The sequence below is a fragment of the Lipophrys pholis genome (genome assembly GCF_963383615.2).
Source record: "Lipophrys pholis genome assembly, chromosome: 5".
Classification (NCBI taxonomy): domain Eukaryota; kingdom Metazoa; phylum Chordata; class Actinopteri; order Blenniiformes; family Blenniidae; genus Lipophrys; species Lipophrys pholis.
In genome coordinates this window covers 16,586,992-16,610,353 of record NC_137628.1, presented here as the reverse complement: position 1 = coordinate 16,610,353, position 23,362 = coordinate 16,586,992, and the positions used below count along the sequence as shown (strand labels likewise).

General features: G+C 41.8%; 1 protein-coding gene across 2 annotated transcripts in view; it reads right to left on the bottom strand.

The window, feature by feature from the left end:
* Nucleotides 1-22,531, bottom strand: part of usp43a (ubiquitin specific peptidase 43a) — a gene marked incomplete at its 3' end in the record, with an annotated part of 121,758 nt that extends 99,227 nt beyond the window's left edge. The window contains exons 1-2 of one of the 2 annotated variants that reach the window (XM_080464622.1): nt 21,453-22,531; nt 9,222-9,368 (exon numbers count right to left, since the gene is read on the bottom strand). In XM_080464622.1, the coding sequence (XP_080320748.1) occupies nt 9,222-9,368; nt 21,453-22,067 (762 nt within the window). In that variant the 5' untranslated portion in view covers nt 22,068-22,531. The remainder of the gene's footprint in view (nt 1-9,221; nt 9,369-21,452) is intronic. The other variant, XM_080464621.1, reaches the window with a different exon arrangement.
* Between the last annotated feature and the right edge of the window lie 831 nt (nt 22,532-23,362).

Below are 23,362 nucleotides of genomic sequence, written 5' to 3'. Positions count from 1 at the left end.
AGACACACAAGAAGCAAAGCCCCTCCCGTCCCTATGTAAATCCCGTTAGAGTGGGAGGACAGAAAAAGGGGGTTGAGTTGACACAGTCCACTCCATCTAAACTATTTTAATCCCAGAAGCGCCAGTGTCATACCGCTACAGTATATCATACTGCTATATATGCTGTAGGTCAAGTGATAAGGTGTTGATATAATGCGGGGGGGGGGGTCCACGTCAGCTAGAAAATAACTGACAGCAGCAACATGCTGTGAGACCATCAAACATTTCCCTCCATTTCAGCAACTGTAAGTGCACTTAAAAGAGCACTTCAAAAAGAAAGACTTAAAGTAAAGTAAATAAACAAAAACCTCCAAAACGCCACTTTCGACAACCTTTGGTCTCCTTCTCTGTCAGGAGAAATTTGTGGCATCTCTGAAATGTCGCTGGCAGCGAAAATCAGGCCGCCGGCCGAGTGCGGGGCGGCGGCTGTGGCAGGGGTTACGCTGCTTTGATGTAACCTCTGTGAGATTGAGCAGATGTGGGGAGGAGGGAGCGACCCAAAGGCCAGTGAAGGTTTCCCCAAAGATCTTTCACTGGATGTTACACAAGCCTCTCTCTCTCTCTCTCTCTCTCTCTCTCTCTCTCTCTCTCTCTCTCCCCTATAATAGAGGCCGTGCAAGTCTCAGACTACAGAATATCATCCTGATAATAGCCTGCCACAACAAGCACGGCCTATCAGGAGTGAAAATTGAGCATCTGGAACAACAGTTGCTCATTATTTCAAGCATCTGGGAAGAATCACACCGTTTTGCCCCCTGAAACAGAAAAGTGTCACGACATGTTGTTGATTCATTTAACCGTCTTGGAGAAACAAATGAAGAGAAACAAAACTGATCCCAGAGTATCTGCTCAGTTATGTTATCGGTGAAAATGTTTACTAGAGAAAATATTCAATGTCATTGCTGTCATATGGGGGGGGTTAATATGCAGAATTATTGGTCACGCATTTTGTATGTGAAAGTCAAGACAAGAAACTTCATCGTCGACAATAGAATTGGGCGTATCTGGAAATTTGATCAAAGGAAGCACCCATTAAATTTTGAAGATCAACAGTTGCAGATCAAACGCAGAAAGCCTTTCACCGACTGACAATCAAACCTACACATGCAATAATATAGTTATTACCAGGGGAAAATGCATGCGTGTATGGAGAGGATAAACCACTAAACCACCATCTGGCTCTGCAACACTACCATCACTAATTAATTAATTATAGTATGTAAAACCAGGCTGTTATGAAGCATCCAATATGGATGAATTCAAAACTCAATTTAAAAACAGTTTCAATTTGAAATAAAAACCAAAACTTGTGTTTTCATATGACGCTAATTGCAAACGTGAATGATAATAATAAAAATATAACAACAAAAAGCCAAGGCAATTTTCTTTCTTCCATCCATCCATCTTCCATCAATTGTCTATACTACTTTACGAAATTCAGGGTCTAACAATGTGCGAGGGGGGCATCCAACCCTAACTGAAGAGCCCACTAATGAAGAAAACAAGCGTGCACACATAGTGAGAACATAGAAACTACATGCAGAAAGGCCTGGATTTAAATCTACGTAATGATATCAGGTATGAGGTGAGCGTGGGAAGCACCTTTTCAAGTTTTTGTTTTTGTAAAAACTCCAAACACCTTCCGTCTCCAAACCCATCTTTACAACGACTGAAACAAAGAGGGCAAATGTGATGTTCGAGCATCAACGTCCTTATGACTGACATCGATGAGAGAGAGACACCAGATCATTCATCCATCACCCTCACCCCATCACCCTACCTCTCGGTTGATTTGTCTCATTCGGTGACATGTCTGCCGCCCTGGCGGAGAGCCATCGGACTCACTATTTCCGTCCCTGTTGATAACAGGGCTCGCTCGCTTTGCCACAGCCACTGACCCGATTTTAAAGTCTATCTGCACTTGGCTTCAGGGCCAAAAGATTTTTTATTAATTTTTTTTCCCCTCTACATCTCAACAGTCGAGCCTCCTGGGCCTGAGAGCCTGACCATAATCGACATTTAAAAAACGAATAATGCATACGTAATACTTTAGCACTGGTGTTGTTGAATTAGATAATACCCTACCACTCTACTGTCAATAGAGTGAGACAGATGACTTTTTAAAAAGGCATTTAGTTAGAATTTTTAAGCCAGAGATACTTTTTAACCATATTCGATGGAGAGTGTGCAATTGATGGCACTCCTTTAATAAAGGTTGCTTTTTTCCCCTCACCAGAAACATCTACACATTTTCACTAGTTAGAAGACTTTCAATATTGTGCAATCTGCTACAGCTCAAAGGCAGAAGCATATTCAGAACTGCAACCATCAGATCAATTAGGAAAAACACTCTCACTCTTATACCCACCCAAAGCTGCTTTTTTTTTTTTTTTTTTTTTTTTTTTAAACCTACTGGAAGACAAAAGCTGTTACATGCGAGCCAATCGAGATTACACTAATCTAATTTTTTTCACCATATTTGTATATACCCATTTGAATAGCTACAGTAGAGCTGCTGCTTTCTCAGTAACGTGGAGAAAAAAACAAAACAATGATTAGCCAAGATGCAATTGTGCGAGAAACCAAGTCTTGACTGGGGTCTTGGTTTAGCTGGAAAGGAATGCCGCTGATGTGAAAGCCAGTGAGGCGAGAGCAAGGGGATTAACATTACTGAGCTGCCTTCGTGTGTGCTCACAGTGTTATGTAATGTTGCTTGGGTGAAGCTGCTGGACTGGCCAGACTGCTTATTACACAGGTGTGTTACTAAAGTTTGTTGTGACACTTATTTACACAGTTACACTTGGTGCAAAATATGCTTTTACTGAACAGTAATGTGACACTTTATTCAATCCCAAGTTGGTGATAATTACACACTTTTGCTCAGCACAGAATCATAAACTACAAACTGAGAGATAACCAAGTATGCTGCGATGTGAGTTGGACTTTTCCAAATAGGTGTGGTTGAATTGTATCGCGTTTTCCTTCCTAAAATTTGCATGTCGGCCAAAGCGACTCCCAAAAAGCCGAGCTGTCTCTTTGAGTGTAGCTCGTGGAAATCCAAATAAATCAATAAATCCATCCATCCATTGTGTAAACCGCTTATAATGCCCGGGGTTGTGAGGGGACTTAAATCTATTAGAGCAATGCATTAAGTAAGAGGTAGAACGCAGCCCAGTCTGCAAACAGTCTGGTTGTCTCTGTCACAGCACAGACGAGACACTTTTACCTCTACTCACACAACTCTTTGTGCCAAGTGTGCCTTTAAGAGATGAACAGACATCACAGCAACTTCCCCAAGACACACCTCTCATCTTTGCATTCGACTATCTGCCAACTGTTTAGCCTTGCAACTATATTTGCAAAACTTGCACATGTGTTTTATCATACAGAACATACAGGGTGTTTGTGTTTTCCCGACATTAACAACTGAGCAGAGAAAGGTGAAAAAAAACTTTAATATGTACAAGTTTTAGGAACAGATCATTACACTTGTTCCCACAGAATTGCAACACATCTCCAGAGAATAAATCATGACGGGAATAAAAATGAAACCCCCCGAAAAACAATGTCACAACATCAGAGGGGCTGCCGGAAAATGTGCCGGAAGAGGCAAGGAAAGAACAGGTTGTACAGGATAAAACTAGTTCCTGCAATGTAAAAAAGCTGCTCCCCCAAGAAGGTTACACAGGTTGTTGTTTTTTTAGCAGAATAAAAATTTGACAATACTTGTGTTGAAGTAAAGTTTTGAGGTCTTAGGAAAGGAATATTTGATTATTTAAAAAAGCATCTGAAGAAACGTATACAACACAGACAGTGTATAAATAACTCAATAAAAAAACCCCACTGAGTTTAATCGATTTTAGTTAGTTGCAAATGTGAAACAACTAAAGTACAAGGGGTTACATTTGAAACTAGTTCAAGTAAGGCATCAATTCTTAAATATTAAGTGAAGTGAAAGGACTGACCAATATATCAATAATTAGTCAGATATCCTTCTTGCTTTCTTCATATAAATTGTTGAGGTTAAGGTGAAACTTGCTTCTTTTGTTGTTACAGAGTATTGTTTTTCCGCATTACACTGAATAAATAAAAAAAAGTATCTGACTTGTTCTAACATTTTACTGATGAAGTTAGACAAGTCCTAAAAACTTGGTATTGGTAAACAATTAGGCAAATAATGAAGAGGAGAAATGAGATGAGAAGCAGGGCAAACAGCCATTCACTAAATGTGAAATAGTTTGACACCGATAAGGTTTCTGTCAGCTCATCATGACCCACATTATCCTCCGTCTCAAGCTAAATAAAGCAGTCAAAGTCACTTTGTGGCTTCTCGCCTGCTTAACTATTGTGTCTCTATGTCCCTCTACAAAGCCACACTATTTCCAATAGCACCAAACTGTTGAAAAGCACACGATTCAGTCATTTTCTCTTTTTCCCCCCATTGTGTAAGCATGAATGATCATTTTACTTTGTGAAAATATTTTCCAGATTTTTTTGTGTCACAAAAAAGACCTCCATCTGGACAATAGTGATATAGTCACAAGCAGTGATGCCCGTAACGCATGAATGAGTAACGCCTTACTCTCATTTGACCACTCTTTTCAGTAATGAATAATCTAACGCGTTACTATTTCCAAACAAGTAATCAGATTAAAGTTACTTGTCCGAGTCACTGTGCGTTACTATTGTAGCGTCCCACAAGACGAGTTTCTTGTCTGCAAAGCCGCTTTATTATTTAACAGAACCCGGCCGCGCCTCCATTCTCCTCCAAATTGACAGACACAGGCAGCGCATGCACGCAGTCTGCACGCTCACCTGACCCGTCCCTTCTCCACTCTCAGCCAATCACAGGTCACCTCCCTCTTACCGTGCGTTCAGGAAACAAAAAAGAATGGGAACAAACTACATCATCAATAAACCTTAACATTCCAATAACCCCCCCCCTATTTTCAATCAATCAATCAACCAATCAATGAAAGACTTTGCCGGCAGGTGCTGAAAGTAACTAAGAAGTTACTTGTAATCTAACTTAGTTACTTTAAAAAACAAGTAATCGGTGATGTGACTAAGTAACTAGTAATCAGATGAATGAACGGGTTTAGTGTGGAATTGAAGCAATGTCCAAATATGAGACAGATTAAAATGCTATATAAAAATATGATTTTCAAAAGGTATGAGGAAGAAGAAGGTGTGGCCAATCAATAGGCTATTTTTTTAGTTATTTCTATTGTTCGTTTCTTTCCTTGCACTGTGGGCTTGAGTTTGGGTATAGGTGTTTATGTCTGTCTGTAGTCTGTAGGTATGTATGAATGGACGTGTATGTATATATATTCTATGTGCTGCACAGGACGTGTGTGTGTGTGTGTGTGTGTGTGTGTGTGTGTGTGTGTGTGTGTGTGTGTGTGTGTGTGTGTGTGTGTGTGTGTGTGTGTGTGTGTGTGTGTGTGTGTGTGTGTGTGTGTGTGTGTGTGTGTAAGAGATGGAAGGAAGTAATTATGTTTATTATTTACTTGGGACAAGGGGTGAGATTAAATAAGTTTTACTTCTTCTCACTCCTTTTCAAATACTCATCTGACGATGTTTTTCTTGGTTTATTTTATATTATTATTACTGTTATTCATTTATTTATTTATTTGAGAGGAAAACTTTGTTGTTAATTTTATTTTATTTTTTCCTTATTTGTTTTCGTACCTTATTCAAAATAAACATTTCAATCAAATCAATCAATCAGATTACTTTTTTTAAGTTAACTGTGGCAACACTGGTCACAACACAGCAAATGCACCATGAAGCAGTCCAGTGGGGATTATGTGGGACAAAGCAGCAAGTCAGCTTCCTCCTGTGTTGGTGGTAAAGATGTAAAACGTATTGGCGTGTGTGGGCGGTTCTGCTTACATATACACACCAGTTTATATTTGTCTCTCGATCCAGAGGTGGAACAACATCCAGGCTACAGAAACTGGAAGTGTAAAATCAACAATAAATAAACTGGAAGGGATCTCACGTCGCTGTGAAAGTGAGAAGATGTATGTGTATGTTTGCTGATATCAGACTGGCATTTTTCTGTTTTTTCCCCCGATGATTATTTAGTTGAATTCTGGCACATCAGGTTGAGTACTGACCATGGGTCTGGGGGAGCGCATAATAAAATCCCAGTTGAAGTCTATGGTGCAAAGTGCAGTGACTTGCTACGATGACCCATGTAAGAAGGGAGCGTTGAAAGAAACTATCACATTATTCAGGGTAATTATACAACTTCATAAAGAAATCACAATCAGGTTTTGGAGCTACACATGAAGATTGTCACTAGTGTGAAAGAACGAATGTCGTTCATTGTAAATATACTTGGGCAATGACTAATTAAATTTAAAAAGATTGTACCTGCTGTATACAGTATATTTCTGCACTTGTAGAGAATAGTATATGCAAACTGTATTCTGCTACGGCAAAACAGGAATGAAAAAAAGAAATTATAAAATGAGTATGAGTCAATGGAGATGACATATATCTTAAAAGGAAGCTATAAAAATGATCTGACCGAGGCTGATCTGACCTGTGTCCAAGACACTTCCATTTAAGACATTCATGTAATTTTTCAATTTTGACTTTAAAGAAATATTAACTTCATGAGTGTTATCCAATTGTTGGAAATACTCTATACAATGAGGTCACCACAAATGTTGAGCCTGAGTAGCATATAGAGTATGGTGCAGGAGCAAAATCTATTTGTATGAATGGAGCATTTCATAAAAAAAAAAAAAAGAAAAGAATTTGAACATGTCTCTTTGTCCTATGAGAAAAAAAAAAAAAAAGACACAGCTTTTCTTTATCTCTGCCTCATTGCAGCAGCAGAGGAAAGCCGGCTTTATGATGCCACGATCCACTGGCAGCCTAATGAGAGCTGCTGCTCTAAGCTGTTTATGTTGTAGAAAGCGTGCCTCTATTAGCGCTACTGTCAGAGCGGGGAAGCTCGGCGTTGGGTGGCAATGCAGCAAGAGAGTAAAGCTCGTAGCGATCCTGTGCAGTAGTACTGGAGGTCCTGTGTTGGCGGTGGAGCAAACGTTACCGCCGACTGACTCTCAGCGAAATGGGAGGAAAAGGATGATAGTTAGCGAGAGCAATTAAACACAAGGCGGGTGTCACAGTAGGCGCTAATCACGACTTAATGTGATGAACACACACACACACACACACACACACACACACACACACACACACACACACACACACACACACACACACACACATGATAGACAAATCATGAGGTTGTTAAAAACCACTCAGGGAGTTTGGAGCCGCTGGAAGGACAATTAAATTAATTAAAACAAGACAGGCGTGCAAATCACAAAAATCTTCCAACTTTCGCAGTCATAAACCGAGATTATATCATCAGATCAGACAGTAGCAGTAGATACACGTCAAATGTTTCTGTTGACGGAAGTTTCATTCGAGGATGCTCACAAGCTTTTACAGTCTCAGATCATGACAAGAGGGGGGGAAGAAACTCAGACGAGAGCTACCCACGATGCATTCTGATTTAAAGTGCCTCCACCTGTTTCAAACAGAATATCAATAACAATCAAGACATAAAAAGAGAAAATCAGTAAAGCAGCAAGATGCCCTCTAATCCAATCCAACGCATTTGTCTGCCAAAAACAACTTTTACTGCCATTTGTTTCTGGGAAAACATTAACACCAGACACCAGTCATTATAAAAAAGTCATCAGCTCTGTCTTGATGCGTCTGCCCTTCATTCCATCTCAACCCTTCACGTCTAGTCCGGGCAACTATCCAAGTGCAAGGTTACAAGGTGAGCGTCTCCCATCAGCGGCAGATACGAAGACACGCAGAGCGATGGAACACACACTCGCCACTTCAACAGCTTCTCCTTTTAACGCTCACAGGAGAAGAGTCATTGAACACAAAGTTTCACTTCAGTCTGAGTGGCTGTTAATTCGACTGATTAGCTCTCAGAGAGATGAAACTCTGACTTCAGAATCAGGAGCTCTTGTAGACCTATTCTGGCAGATTTAGGAAATAACCAGGGAGAGATATACCCCATCATACAAAACACTTTCTTCGTACGCAAGACGGATTTAGTTTCTTAGACGGATTTAGTTTCTTAGACTTCATCCACACAAACTCGACCACTAATTTTGAATTACATCGTGCAGCCATATTCCAGCTCTCCGGACTGAAGTCAGTGAACAGTTTTATACAAAGCACCACTCTGCAACTGGTCTGTTGTTGAGTGTATGACCTGTGGGAATGGAGCAATGAGGCATGAGCTTAGTGTGGGACGAAAACTTTGTATTTGTTCAACAAAACTTAATGATGCACAGTTTTTTTTCATTACGCACAGTTGATATTGACAGACATGGGTTACTGAATGTTTACACAAAATCTAACAATAACTAATTAGTTTTAATATTGCTACAATCGTCATGTTCATGACAATACAGTTAAATCTGTTTTCACAATCCCCCCTCCAAAAAAACAAAATCCTGCGAACGTCATGTCATACATGCAAGTTTCAGGCAAACTCCAACCGGAATTTTTACTTTAGTTTCTGCAGCTTTCTTGCAATATGCATGCAGCGTATGCAGAGAACCAATTCAGTGAGGTTACTAATGAAATGCATTTCTAATGGGTGCATTTCTCCCTTTCTTTGAACTCCACTGAGCTGTGAGTTGTCACAAGAAATCAAACACACCTACACAATTTGTCCGCAACAAAAAGAATCGAACAATTCCGCCAACAATGTGCTGACAAAAAAGATGGGTGAAATGAGCTATTTGATTATATCTTACCGTGCTGAGGTTATACAATTTTAATTAAGACATCTGAGGCACCAGACAAATGAATAAAAGGAACCAAGAACCCCCGATATGGGTTATTATTCTGATAGTGCGTCTGTGTCAGACTACACTATTAAGCATAATGGATTAAATTATCTCAGTTATTTAAAAATTACACTCCAGTTTTTCTCATCATTCTGGAGCGCTCATACATACATTACAGTTTTCTAAATTCATAAAGTCCACTGTGATAATTTGTTCAGCCTTGACTTAATGAGTCGACATCAGTGATGATTTGTGTACATTATAAAGCAAAATCTAAATCATAAACAATGGTCTTGCCTGAACAAGGAATCAAACAGCAGCAGTAAAGTGTGGACTCACCTTGACATGAGTTTTGGTCTTACTGGTGTTGCTGTCGGCACTGGAGTTGGCATCTTCATGAACACTGTCCAAAAGCCAGAGAAGGAACTCCAGCGCGTCGTGCTGAGAATTCCCTCTAAACTGAGAACCATATTTGGCCACTATGCTCTAAAAAGAAAGAAAACATAGCAGATGATGAGTCAATTTCTGGGCTTATAAAGAGATTAAATACTGTCACCGGTGTAACAACATTATGATCACATGTCATCACTTGTCAGTTTAAATCTGATTTAGGCTTCAAGCACTCAGGGGAGATCCGGAAAAGCAATTATGCATGTCTGTCTCTTATCAGCAGTTAATGCAGAGTCATTTAAAAACTTCTGTCAGACATTGTTTGGTTACGATAAGCTTGGGTGATAAAAAATCGTTCACAAATCTCTTTGGATCCCGTCTGAAATAAAATCTAACATGAAGATGTTGGAAGCAAAACAATTCCTGACATGTGCAGCGGTTACTTTTCCTAAACTAATGAATGATTTATGGTTTGGTGTAGTAAGTATAGGAATACTAGGCAAAACATATTATGTAGGACAAAGGAAGCAATACACTTCTGATACTTAATAGCAGGAAGAAGCACACATATCACATCAGTTAGAGTTAGTTGTTATTGCACTGTTATTATTTGAGGATTAATATTTTATCAAGAAGCATGACGCATCTCAAAACTCACAAAACACAAGCAAAGATCTAGAAAAGCATTTCATATGAATCAAAAATGATCTTCACCATTTGTTCATTTTGTTGAATCTGTGTGATTTGTTTTTATTAAAATAATCATTCACACCACAATATCATGAACCAACATATTTATCAGGATGTACAAATAGATGAAGAAGTTTCAAATTCAAAATACACAAGTCACAGAAGAAGGGTGACTTTCAAGACATTTTCAGAAGAAAAACGGTATGAAAACATATTTCACTGATTTTAAATTTGGGATCCTCAGCAGGAAAAAAAAAAAAATGGAGTTTGCACATTCCCCGTAATCCTTGATGGGTGTTTCTCCAGGTACTCGGAGTGTGTGTGTTAGCTGTGCTGAACGGACCACATACTTCCCTTTGCCTTGTGTGAGCTTGGCTCGACTCCAGCTTGTAACCCAAACTATGATAAAAGTGTGAGCAGAGGATAAATCGTCATAGAAAACTCAATCCTCGGGTACGCTCCAGCCTGCATGTTGACAGGAGTATAACAATCAATTTTCCACAACAAAGTGGACACTTGTGTCAACTTTTTGGTTTTATATTTCAGATCTTTTAAACTTCCTGTGTGTTTACTCTGTCTAATTTTTCGAGACATCTGTCAACTGCTTTGGTTTATGAATTGGCTTCAATGTAAAAACTCTACATGTCCGACTAGGATTTGTATATTTGGCAGCGCAACAGTATCACCAAACAACATTGTGCACATAAGTACTCAGAAGGCATTTGTTTTGTCCAACAACATTTTTGGGGAGAAGCACAGATATACACCGACTGCATTGAAACGGATGACTCATACAAAAGATATCCCAAGTATGTGACAGGTGTTACCCGCACATACAAAAAAGCCAGTCCGTCTAATTCAATTAGGGAGAAAGTGTAGAGAGCTTATGAGTCGAACAGAAACAGACGCACAAAACTAATGACTATATTAACGCCGCACTTTAGTGGCTACCTCTGTCTGGCTGTCGTTTTCTCTCTGCTCATTCCGGCGTGTGTGACTGACGGGATCCACACTCCGCTCCGTACCTCATTAAAAATCACCACATCATACCTGCAGTATCCCAGCAGCTAAATATAAACACAGGAGGGAGGCCACCCCCATCTCTCCCCCTGTTCTACCTGACAGAGACAGCCCGCTAATGAGCTTCATCACTATGAGGAAGCACTGACTGGGGATGAAGGGATGTGGGACAGATGGAGAGAGGGAGTAGTGGATGCTGGCAAAGTTTCCACACACCGGTGAGCGGCTCTTCTGCCTCTCTCTATCAAAAGGGCACAACAGTTGTGGCAGGTCCACAAATGAAAAGTGAGAGACCACAGGCAGCGCAATTTCTCACAGCCATCACCAACAAAAAAAAGAAAAAAGGAGAAAGTTGCAAAGGATGAGAGAGGGAAGGAGACTTCTCAAGGTTACAGACTGAGTCTGAGCAGCGAGACCCGCTGGAACCAGGAGGTTAGGCAGGGTTTCGCGAAGACGAGAGGACGACTTCTGCACTGGATTCGTCTCTGCTGTTCTCTCGCTCTTTCTCGCTCTGACAAATTCCTCTCCGCTTAAGTGTGTGCACATGTGTGTCTGTGTGTCTCACAGCTGGGAGTGGCTGTTTTGCTCATTTCTCTGATATCTGTTTACCGAGTTGTCTGCGAGAGTGTCTCTGGTGAAATTAGCCACACAGGCTCAAAGCCACTTGGCGAAATGACAAGGTTGTATTTTCCCCAGGTACCATTTTCTCCCTCCTTTTTGTAGTTAATTGATTTACTTTAAAAGAGAGAGGAAAAAAATAAATAAATAAAAGAAGAGGAATTCCGGCAGCTGAGCCTGTCTGGGGATACAGAGGAAAGAATAGCAGTCGGGTTGAAATGTTGAGTTGTTGTGCAAACACTTGCAGTGCTCGGAGCCGACCTGAGCAAGTGTTTGTTGAGTAAACTCTTCAGAAGTAGTTAGAGAGACACCAGGGGTGGGTGGAGGGGTCAGGCTGAGGTAGTACTGAGCCTACTGTGGGATTTATTGATTAGTCTAGACCAACAACGTGATTTCAAGCTCACATAAGAGTTGTCCTCACTCACTGAGGAGGGTAAAGGAAGCAATTGTTGGTAGTGTGACTCCAATGTTTTCTCTGTACAAATGGATTTTAACAGGTTGTACAGTCGTGCAGCGGGTCAGCCTGCTCGCCTCATAGCAAGATTAGCCTTGATGTGGGGTTTCCACTTTCTCCCGGTCTCCAATTGCTCTAGTTGCCCAACACAATCTGAACATTGGGATGGGTTAAGTGGCAAATCGAATTTGCTTGTAGTTGTTGGTGTGCCTGTCTGTCTCACCACACTAGTCTAGTAATTGACTGATGGCACCAGTCCAAAGGGCGCTCTGTCCATCTTGCCAACTGGGATGGGCTCCAGCTCACTGTAACTCCAGCTTGGATGAAGTACTTCAGAGAAATTGCGCAAAATTTTAAGGAGTCACACATCATGTCACTAATCAGAGCAGTTTTTCTCAATAGTGTTGTTTGTGCGGTACATGCAGTTTGAGAGGGGTACTTCTCACAAAAGCTATCACCACAAAATTGTCAAGAAGAACCTACACTTGAGGACGAAAAAAAACAAACAGTTTCATTTAATAGAACAAGAAATCTTTGTAAGACAATGGCAAAGATGGCTAGAAATCATCATGCTCAATCTTACATTGTATAATGTTTGTGTTCGTGTCATTCTATTTGCTGGGACACCACAACTTCATAATTTCTGAGTGTATTTTCTGATGATACACATAGTTGTCTCAACTGACAGTAAACAGAATCCTACTGTAGAGGGATCTAATCACAAGCAAAATACAAAGCAAACAATATTACAGACAAGCACACATCAGCAAAAGCCCTTATTTCTGTGAAGTTTATTCCATTGAATTTCTAGCCAGGGGAATAAAACCAAAAAGGGCACACAGCTCTTTCTACAAAATGAAAATAAATCACTGAAGTTAAGATAAGAGAATTACAAATGATGTGTGCAGTCTGCAGGTTCTGACCTCCTCGAACGGTCAGCAGACGCTCCTTCATCCAAATGTCTCTTTTTGTTTGGTATCTCACCACCTTCACTTTACCCGACACCATTGCTCCCTTGTGTCCTCATCACATCCATTTTACTTCTGTGTAAACAATGACGGATCAGAGTGCTGGCAGGGCAACAATTTACAATAAACATACATCAAGCAAATGACCCTCCTCTCCTCTCCTTAAAAAGCCCATTTGCTCCACATGACTTCTTCGTGGTCCAGCCTGCCAAACAGGCCTGGTGGGATTCCTTAGTGGCAGACAGAGAGTAATACTGACAAATTATTCCAAGGTACAAGCTCAAGAGGAAATGCAGCTGCTCTCGTTTCCCCAAACAGACCAACATACGGCTCATTCTCCAGATTTGTCTGGAACGAGCTGGAGAGGATCTCTCATTACTTACTGCCCCATTTGCCGTTTCATTTTTCAGCAGCCGAGTTTTGGCAACTCACCTTTGGTGTTGGAACGGATGAGGCGGAGGGCAGTTATCACTCAAGGCCTCCACTTTTACAACTCTTTTTTTTCCCCCTTCAGTTTCCAACATACACACATATACAGACACCCGTGTGTCCCATTTCCTCTAGACTCTCTTTCTATTATCTTTTTCTTTCCTCTCCATCATATAAGAACCATTACCTTCACTAATCAGCAGCAGCTGAGCTCCGGTCAGCGCAGCTTCCTCAGGTAAACGAACAGACACAAAAGGACACGCGTTTCTGTATGATGTATTTCCCACCCTTCAGGTGACTTTACATTGAGTTCCATTTATTGACCACAGACCTTTTCTCAACTCAATGGTCTCTCCTTCTTGCCTAATCCTTACCATCCCATCTCAATGCAACAATGATTTTAATATAACCATGAATCATATTGTAACCCAAACTGTTAGGTTTTTTGGGGGGGGACTTTTATCCTCAAAGGGAAGACAGAACACTACAATGTTAGTTGTTTTAACAGTTTTAGATCCTCACAACAGCGCCACTACCGTCCACACACACAGATACATGCACACACAATAATGAGCCTCTCACACGAGTGGAGCACCTGTCGTTTCCAGCCTCTACCTACTACTATCCATCCAACTCAAAACAAAATCAGCCTGCTACTCAATGTGTCACGCGAGGCCATACTGGCCGCAACTCCTAGACATGGGAGAACATGCAGCTATTTCTAAATGGCAAATGGGAATGCGACATCTTGAAAGCAGACGTGCGTTTCAATGCGACACAGCGAAGCTCTGAAATCCTCAGATAATGGTGTGAGAAAGTCAAGACTGCGGAAAGCCTGCTTGTCCGCAGACGTCCACTACGTGGGACTTACAGGAGATCAGTGAAAAATAAGAGTGGATGAGATGCGATGGGAATAATCACCTCTGAATGGTTTACAGGCCAGCAAAGGCTCCCTGGGCTCAGCCGAAACCGAGGAATTGATTCTTCAGATTCGCAGCTGAGGCAGTAAATTCGCTGCTGTGTGCACGAGCGACAGCCGAAGAGGCATCAGTCACACCATCAAAGCTGTATGAACATATGCCAGCTCCATGTGCCTTCCCTCACTGAGGTAAAGCAGACTATTTCTCTACGATTGAGTGATCAAAGTTGTGCCTCCCGGAACAAGAAAAGAATTGATTGATTCTATAAGGTTCCAACATTATGCCGTTTAGTCTGGGTATATAAATCACTGGATGTATCACAGACCCATATGCTTCTTCCCAAGCACATACAGTGGCTCTATTGGCATGCTCGCAAAGGGTGCACCTTGTGTACTACAAGTACTAAATGAAGTGTTATTATTACTTCCCCTTCAACAACTATGAACATAGATACTGCTATGTAAACAGCTTTGATGTGCTTCAAAGCAAATGATCTTCTTTTCAGTCTCATTGTCTACTATGTATATGGCTATAATCTCCCAAAAATTGTCCCATCTGTTCACTTGCAGAAGTTCTGCAATCAAACTGAATTGAGAGGCAGCCCCACTGTGCATTTCTGTGCAACTCAGCACAGACAGGTCCAGGTGGCGTATGTCCCCACTGCTTTATGTGTGCACAACCTATCCTCGGCACCGAGAGCCTGAATGAGAGAGGTCCTTGAAGGAGAACAGAGACAAGACAGGGCAAACAAGCCATCACTCTCGCTGTCCTGCTTCACTGTCACACCTGCACTCCCAAAACAAACAAGACGACTTAAAACACCAGGCCTCATCTCCCCGAGTGGGTCCAAAGAGCTTCCATCCTGCTGAGCTTAAAAAGTTAAACTCCACTCGACTACTTTTTAAAGTGGTAACTAGGCTGGTAATAGTTTAGGTCAGGAGCGTGAAGCTGGGGAAAAAAAAAAAAAAAAAGTAAACGAAATCTTGTCCAATCATCAAGTTGAACTGATGTTGACAACTTTTGGAGCAACCAATAAAAGGAAACTTCATCCCTCCAGATTTCATCAACATCAAATGTGTAGTGAAGCAATAATGGTGAAACGAGAAACTCTGACCTTTAAATTCAGCACCTCTATAAGGCTGATCATTGTCATTTGGGAGCGTGCATGCATTCAGGGGCATGTTGCAAAATGAAACTCAAGCGTAGAGAAATTGTCACGTCTGGTAATGGAAACCTAATGAGGCTACGCAGGTGGGCAACTCTGCAATGAGTAGTGAATTGAATATAGGAGCACGCAACACCAATTTCCAAAAAGTTGGGAAAAGCTTTTAGCAGGACGCAATGATTTTCTCTTGTCATGAATCTAAAACTGTAGTGCAATCATGAGTGGGAATTGGCAAAGGTCCCATTTTCCAGTGGGAAAAATGCATCTGAAGGCGGTCAGACTGGGAGCCTCCCAGTGGGAAATTGAGAAGTTTCTGAGGAAATGAAGAAATAGGTCTTTTTGGTCTTATTGCGCTTATTCATTGGCAAAATGGCAATTACTTTCTCTCACCACTTCAGTATAATAGACTGTAATTAATTAGCTTTATTAAAGTAAAATAAGCAACGTTAAACCAGACAAAGTTAACAGCTGTATAGCAAATCTGCATTAATGAGTAGTGAAAAAAAGCTTGCTTTCACCTCCTGGATAATTGATTTATTTATTTGTTTCCAAACATGTACAAAAAAAGAAAAAAGAAACAAGAGAAACAAACAGAATGAATAATCACAGAAATCCAGAGATCACTGGACAAACACACTCCACTTTTACCATATGTGTGTGACATGTTCGAGAAGTGGACACAAACACTGAAAGGACGTGTATTCGTTCACACAAGGTGGCAGGAACAAAGTCAGTCGTGGCCAGGGCACGTCATACTTCAAAAAAATCTCAAGTGCAGGACTTCTAGAAGGAGATGGCATGGCACAGCAGTTGTCGAAAACCACCACAGAGAAAAGAAATTCTGCCCAGATGATGTGTGGAGAACAAGCAGAGAGCGCTCCCAAAACCATGACTGTGACAGAAGCATGACGCCTTTCCTTTCTCGCCCTGTTAGTGAAAACACATTCCTGTGTCCTTGCAAAGTGTGTGTAGGCTAGGGGTGTCCAAACTTAAAATAAACCAAGGGTATGACCATTCACGACGGATTACATTTTCTGTCTTGCTTTGGTCCTTCCATTATTAGACAGTAGCAGCGACATTCTTTTTTAATGATCCTTTTTGATGTTGTTGTTGCAAAGCTGGCTTGTTCAGTGTTAAATCTCAGAAGTGGAGGCTTCATGGTTGGAGTAGATTTAAGATTTTGTTGCAGACCGTTTAAAAATGATGAGTACATTTCACATATACAGAGCTGTTCCACTGATTGAGCTGGCTGCATAGTGCTTCACAATGATGGTCTTAGATTGATAGTTTTAGAAAAATGCCATTCATTTCAAATCAAGTCAATATTTTTTCCATTAATTGAGAACGTGAAGAAAACATCGGTTCCTGAGGATTGCTAATCAATGCATCCTATTTTTGAACAGTGTTAGGAACAGGGCGTACAAAACCACACAACAGTGGCAATTCAAAATATTTAAAAAATTCAAAGTGAAATGCAGTGGCTGTGAACTACCGACACGTTTGCGGTCATCTCCCTGAAAATCAGTTTCAGATCATTAAGATTCCTGAATAAATGCTTGTATGTCTTCCAGAATGATGTAACAGATTGAATTGTCTGAACTGAAAACAGCTCCCATGAGAGCAAATTCTCCTCTCCCCACTTAAATTATCCGATGATGAATAAAGCACCTCTGGGAATAAAAAGAACATAACCATAAAACGGTCTAGTGATTTACACATCGTTCTTCCTCAGTGGCTGAAACATGTTGACATTTTACAACACGATAAATTGGACCAATATCTCACTGACTCATAGCACCATTTCCCAGGATGATTTTGAATAGCTACAGCTTGTAACCAAATGTTTCATTTAAAGTATATCTGGCGTTTAGAAGGTGACTTAACATTGCCGTATCATCATATAAACTCTTAGCATTTTCAGATATTTTCAGCTGAGACATGTGACTTCCATGTTTCCCACTTATTACCTAATCGTAATCTCAAACGGCAACAGGGAAAGTACAAGAGGGGTCTCTTTAACGTCAGAAAAAGTTTTGCACCTTTGTGCAGGATTGTTTCCCATTAAAAGTGAGCAAATTTTGGCAATACCAATCATGCTGTCTGTCACATTTTTTCAGATTACAGCCGAGAGGGGGGTCTTATGAGAACCACAAGGACAGCACTTTGTTTCCCAGCAATGTCACCACCTCTCTCTTTATCTGTCTCCAACAACATGGAGGGTATCTCAGCGGGGGGGGCAATCCTCCTTTTCCAGGTTGAATGCACATGCTCGGGTAAACATCCTCTCCCCTGACAAGCAGACAGACACAAATCAGTGTGTCAGTGAAATGGGGTGAGAAAGACAAAATTAAAGTGAAGGACATTTCCTTTTCAGCCCACAATGAGAATATTAGTGCAAATAAAGAACACTAACTATCTATTCAAGCAGACACACACCGTCTGACAATACAGGTCAATACTCTGTGTTTCAGTTAAACGGCCCGTCAGAGGAATCAATTATCATTGCGTCTACAATTTAAATCCCATTCAGACAGGGTGAATACTCAAAAACATATTCATTCTGACTTCTTTTCTTCAAACTCAAACATCCACAAATCTTTAGAAATACATTGGGCTTTTTTTTTTTTTTTTTTTTAACAGTTTTCATCTAAGATTAGTATTTTAAAGACCACAGAGACTTGATTGGCGCTGCACTGAACAGTAGGTGGGATCTCACATACATTGAGGGGCTCAGCATTTATGATCTACAAAACATGCCTCAATGTAGTTTTTAGATCTTAACCGCATCCTGCTTCTCTGCTGGATGAATCACTGCCTTTCCCTGACAGTTTTAAAATGCACTGCAAACTCATTTATATTTGATTACTTGTTATTGACTCATGATTGTGGATGAGAAGCAGTATCGCATCAATGTCGTGGGCATGAATATTAATAAACAGTGTCTCATACTATCGGAAAGCCCATTCGTGTGTGTGTGTGTGTGTGTGTGTGTGTGTGTGTGTGTGTGTGTGTGTGTGTGTGTGTGTGTGTGTGTGTGTGTGTGTGTGTGTGTGTGTGTGCACATGTTTCATACTCCATCACCGATAACTCCCTCCAGGCTATCGATGTAACAGAGCAGCTACTCCTGTGTAAGTGTGCTGGTTGACTATCCTCCACTCAAGAAACACTGCTTTTTAACCACACAGATAGCACATTTATTGTGTATCTGACCACATGTGTATTTGATATACACTACGTAGCCAAAAGGAGTAGCTCAGCTGTCTAAATCATTGAATTCATGTCCACGGGTGTATATAGTCAAGCACCTAGGCACACAGACTATTTCTACAAACATTAGTGTAAAAATGGGTCGCGCTCAGGAGCTCAGTGAATTCCAGCGTGGTGCAGTGATCTGATGCCACCTGTGCAATAAGTTCAGCTGGGAAATTTGCTCAATAAGATATATTTCTCAAGCAACTGTTGGCAGCAAGTGGAAGTGATTGAGGACAACAGCAACTCAGTCATAAAGAGGAAGGCCTCAAACCAACAAACAAATCACACAGTATGGGCAGAGCATGCTGAGGTGCATCGTGCGCAGAGGTCACCAACTTTATGCCGTCAATAGCTACAGACCTCCAGACTTCAAGTGACCATCAGATTAGCTCCAAAACAGAGCGTAGAAAGCTTCATGGAGGGTTTGCATTGCCGAGCAGCTGAACCCAAGCCTTATCCCCAAGCGCAATGCAAAGTGTCTGATGCAGTGGTGGAAATCACACTGCCACCAGAATGAAGTGACGTATCACGCTTCTCCAGCTGTCAATCTGATGGACTAGTCTGGGTTTGGTGGTTACCAGGGGAACTATACTTGTCTGACTGCACGGTACTAAGTCTAAAGTTTGGTTTCGGAGGGATTATGGTATGGTGGTGTTTTTCAGGAGTTTAGCTCGGCCCCTTAGTTCCAGTGAAAAGATTTCAGAAATCTTCAAAATGCCATAGAAATTTTGGACAACTTCATGCTCCTAAATTTGCGGGAACAGTTTGGAGATGGCCCCTTCCTCTTCCAACATGACTAAGCATCAGTGCACAAAACAAGGTCCATAAAGACATGGATGAACCAGTTTGAAGAACTTGACCTGCAGCGAGTCCTGTCCTCAACCCAAGAGAACACCTTTGGGATGAATTAGAGCAGAGACTGGGAGCCAGGCCTTCTCTTCCCAGATCAGGGTCTGACCTTACAAAAGCCCTTCTGGAAGAATAGTAAGAAATTCACACTCTCCTAAACCTTGTGGAAAGCTTTCCTGTTTGAGAGTTGAAGCTGTTATAGCTGCAAAGGGTGGACCGACGTCACATCAAATCCTGTAGTTTAAAAATGGGATGAATGGGATGTCATATCATAACAAGTTCATATGCATGGGAAAGCAGATGAGCGATTACTTTTGGCAATATATTGTATAGTTAAATGGAGATCGCCACCCCTTTCTCAGAAATAACTTCCACCGGTCCTTGAATGGCTTCACACAATATTATGGAGCACAAATCTGTGTCCATTCATTCTTCAGAGCATTTATGAGTGCAGTCACTGATGTTGGATGAGAAGCTCTGACTCTTAATCTCCAGCTCAGAGGTCTGCACAGCTCAGTGAAGTTCTCCTGCAGGAACCTTATCAAACCGTGCCTTTATGGACTTTTCCTTTTGCCCTTGGGCACAGTCATGTTGGAATCGAAAAGGGTTTTAAACATTGCATTGTTTAAAATGTCTTAGTTTGTGCTTGCTTTGATACACCTGTGGTGAGGCAGTCTGACTGAAACCACTAAATTCAGTAGTTCAGGTGTGGCCAAACACTTTTGTCAAAATCTGTATATGTACACATAAAGAAACTGTTGAAAAAATAAAATAAAAAATACAGCCACAATGCTGACACAAAACTGCCATTGTAAACATTGAACTGGTTGACTGTAAGAAAAGAGTGCTTGTCTTTTCTCACACAGAGAGGAATGCAAACGAACCACCTGAAGAGCTGAAACAGGTCAATCAAGCAGAGACACTGCAGCCTGAGTGTAATAAGTAACCACATGGTATGCATGCTCAAGGGACACTACTTCTACAAGCAACAATAAAATGTTGAAACAAAGTCATAAAGTGTTAGGGTATTTTTATGATCACCATTTCACATGACTGTTTACCTCTTCTGAAACAGTGAATCACTTATGTAATCACAGAACTTGGACTCAGGTTTACTTCTGAATTACTCCGTCAGGTTCATACTTACGTTTTTATTCAAATATTTGTTTTGCCAACCGAGACAGAGGTGTAGTGATTACAATTCTGATTAAATACTCTTGACAGAGACCCTGCTAGTAGCAGAACACTAGCTGTACAGCAACAAGTACGACCGAAACACATGCATATGTGTATGTATGAGTAAATCCAATTTAACAACAGCTTTCTGCTTTATAATCTGTTGTAGCTCGCTCCAAGTGAACTGAGTGCAGCACACACAGCAAACAACCTTACAAAGGTTAATTATGTTTGCCTGGAGTCACTGAAACCCACCAGTACTTCAGTGATGGAATACCTGAGTGCAAGTTTGGAATAAGTCATTCAGTCTGTGATTATTTATAATACCTTAAGGTGGTGTCCTTCGTAGGGCTGTATGCAATTAATCAAATATTAATCACCACCAAATTGGAACAGTTAACAATTAACTTTAGAAGTAATGCAGTAAATACACTGCCTCATAAATAACAATGAAATGATCAGAATCTGTGTTTTAGTATAATTTGAATCGATACAAGCGGGAATCAGGTTTTTCATTATGCAAATTGGAGGAAACTCCTGCAAACTTGTGGGCTGAAACAACAAACTCAAGCCAAAAGCGCGGGGCCAGGTGATGCAGATGACACTGACATCCAGCTGCCAGACAGCGGCTGTCCTCACCTTGAACTCCACGGACAGTTGCGGGGTGTACTCCAGCGTCCACAGCCCTCGCACCAGCGACGCCAGCTGCTCCGTCACTTCTCCCCGGGCGGCGTGCGGCTCCTCTCCCCTCACCGCCCCGTTGAGCCTCCGGTGGCACACGTCCGTCTTGTACTGCTCCAGCCCGAGGTACTCGGCCAGCAGGTCGGTGTTGCTCAGGCACTGGACCACGGCGTTCATGAAGCAGGTGTTGCCGTGGTTCTTCAGCCCCAGCACGCCGGGGGTCTTGTCGCCGTAGCACCACGACAGCCGGTCCTTCACGGAGCCGTAGGACGAAGACGCCGTGGAGCTCTTCTTCACGGTGCCCTCCCTGGAGACCTGCGCCTTGTCGTCTTTGAACCCCCCCGAAGCGCTCTGCCCGAAGCCGCCGTCGTCGTCCTCCGCGTCCGGCTTCTCCGCGTCGCCAAAGTGCGCCAAAGTGCCTAAAGTTTTAAGGATCCTTCCCATGAAATTCCCAAAAGATCGCAGCGATTTCCTCCTCATGAACCTCCCGGTTTTGTATTTCTTCTCCTTCCGCTTGGTCGTTTTGGGTTTCATGGGCTGTTTTCTCACCTTGTTTTCCTTGCGGGTCTCCATGGCTCCGCCACTTGACAGGACCGAGAGGAAACGAAAGAGGCGGCGGAGGCGCACCTGTCTGCCTGCCCGCCCGCCCGCCTGTGTCTGCTCCTCCTCTGCTCTCCACGAAACCTCACCGCTGAGGTGGCACCGTCTCGGTGCCAGAGAGGCACACGATTACTGACATTACTCCTCTTCACATCTCCCGAAGCGCTTGGTGTCACAGGTGTACGCGTCTCTTCTGGATCCGGATCGTGCGTCTCTTCTCTCACCAGCGCGCTCCTTCCTCTCTCCGTCTCTCCTGGACAGCCGCAACCAACTGCACCCCGGGATCCACTCTAATTCCCGCCCCTCACACAACACTTCACTTAACCTGGATAGAAGGATCTGTGTCATACAGGAAATCTATCCACAACCTCTCGCTGGAGTTAGTTGACAGTCCCAGACCAACAGAGAGGCTTGAACTTTACAACACATGGAACAAGGAAGTCGTTATCCCGAATGGGTGTGAAGTCAGTTTCGCCTCAATCTGCCCCCTGTAGGACCAATTATAACATCACCTGCCCTAACATCTTCAGAATGTGTCAAAGAAAACATCATAGGTATTTGTAGGGAAATCCTCGGGGGGCATGCACAAGTCTGTATGAATGAAAATATGATCGGTTACTTCTCAAGTTTTTTTCCCCCCATATTTGAACTGTTTTATCCCTCCCATCACTCTGTACATTTACAAATTGTGGCATGTCACAAAACAGAGCCCTATGACTAAGCAGCTGATTGCAGAAAGATGCCACAGCCAAAGCTCCATTTGTGCTCCTGAAATTACCCAGAATACACTGGCATTTCTTTGCACATAAACAAAAGAATTAATAAGGAATCTGTACCTCTCTATGCTTTTATTTTACTGTTCTGGCACAATAGAGATCAAATATGTTGAAATCAGTGTATTTAGAACAACAGGGGAGACAAAAGATCTCAGCAAATAATTTGAATTTGCCATTGTGTATTTTACAAGTAATAGAATGTAACACAATATCTTTCAATGCACTCAAACACAATAACTTTGCAATTCTCAGCAGTCCTGCACAATTTGTCACAACTTCCCCCGACATGTTGTAGTTCAAGTGTAATGGTCTTGTGTTTGGTGTAACAGGATATTCCTGCTGAGGTTAGTGTGTTCCTATTTCCTGCTAAAGACACAATCCACATATGGTAAAACAATGCTGTGCTCTTCAAAATAGAAAGGACTGAAGTGTGGGCTAAAATTCAAACCATCGGCACACAAACACCTGGTCTGCAACACGCCAACATTTACA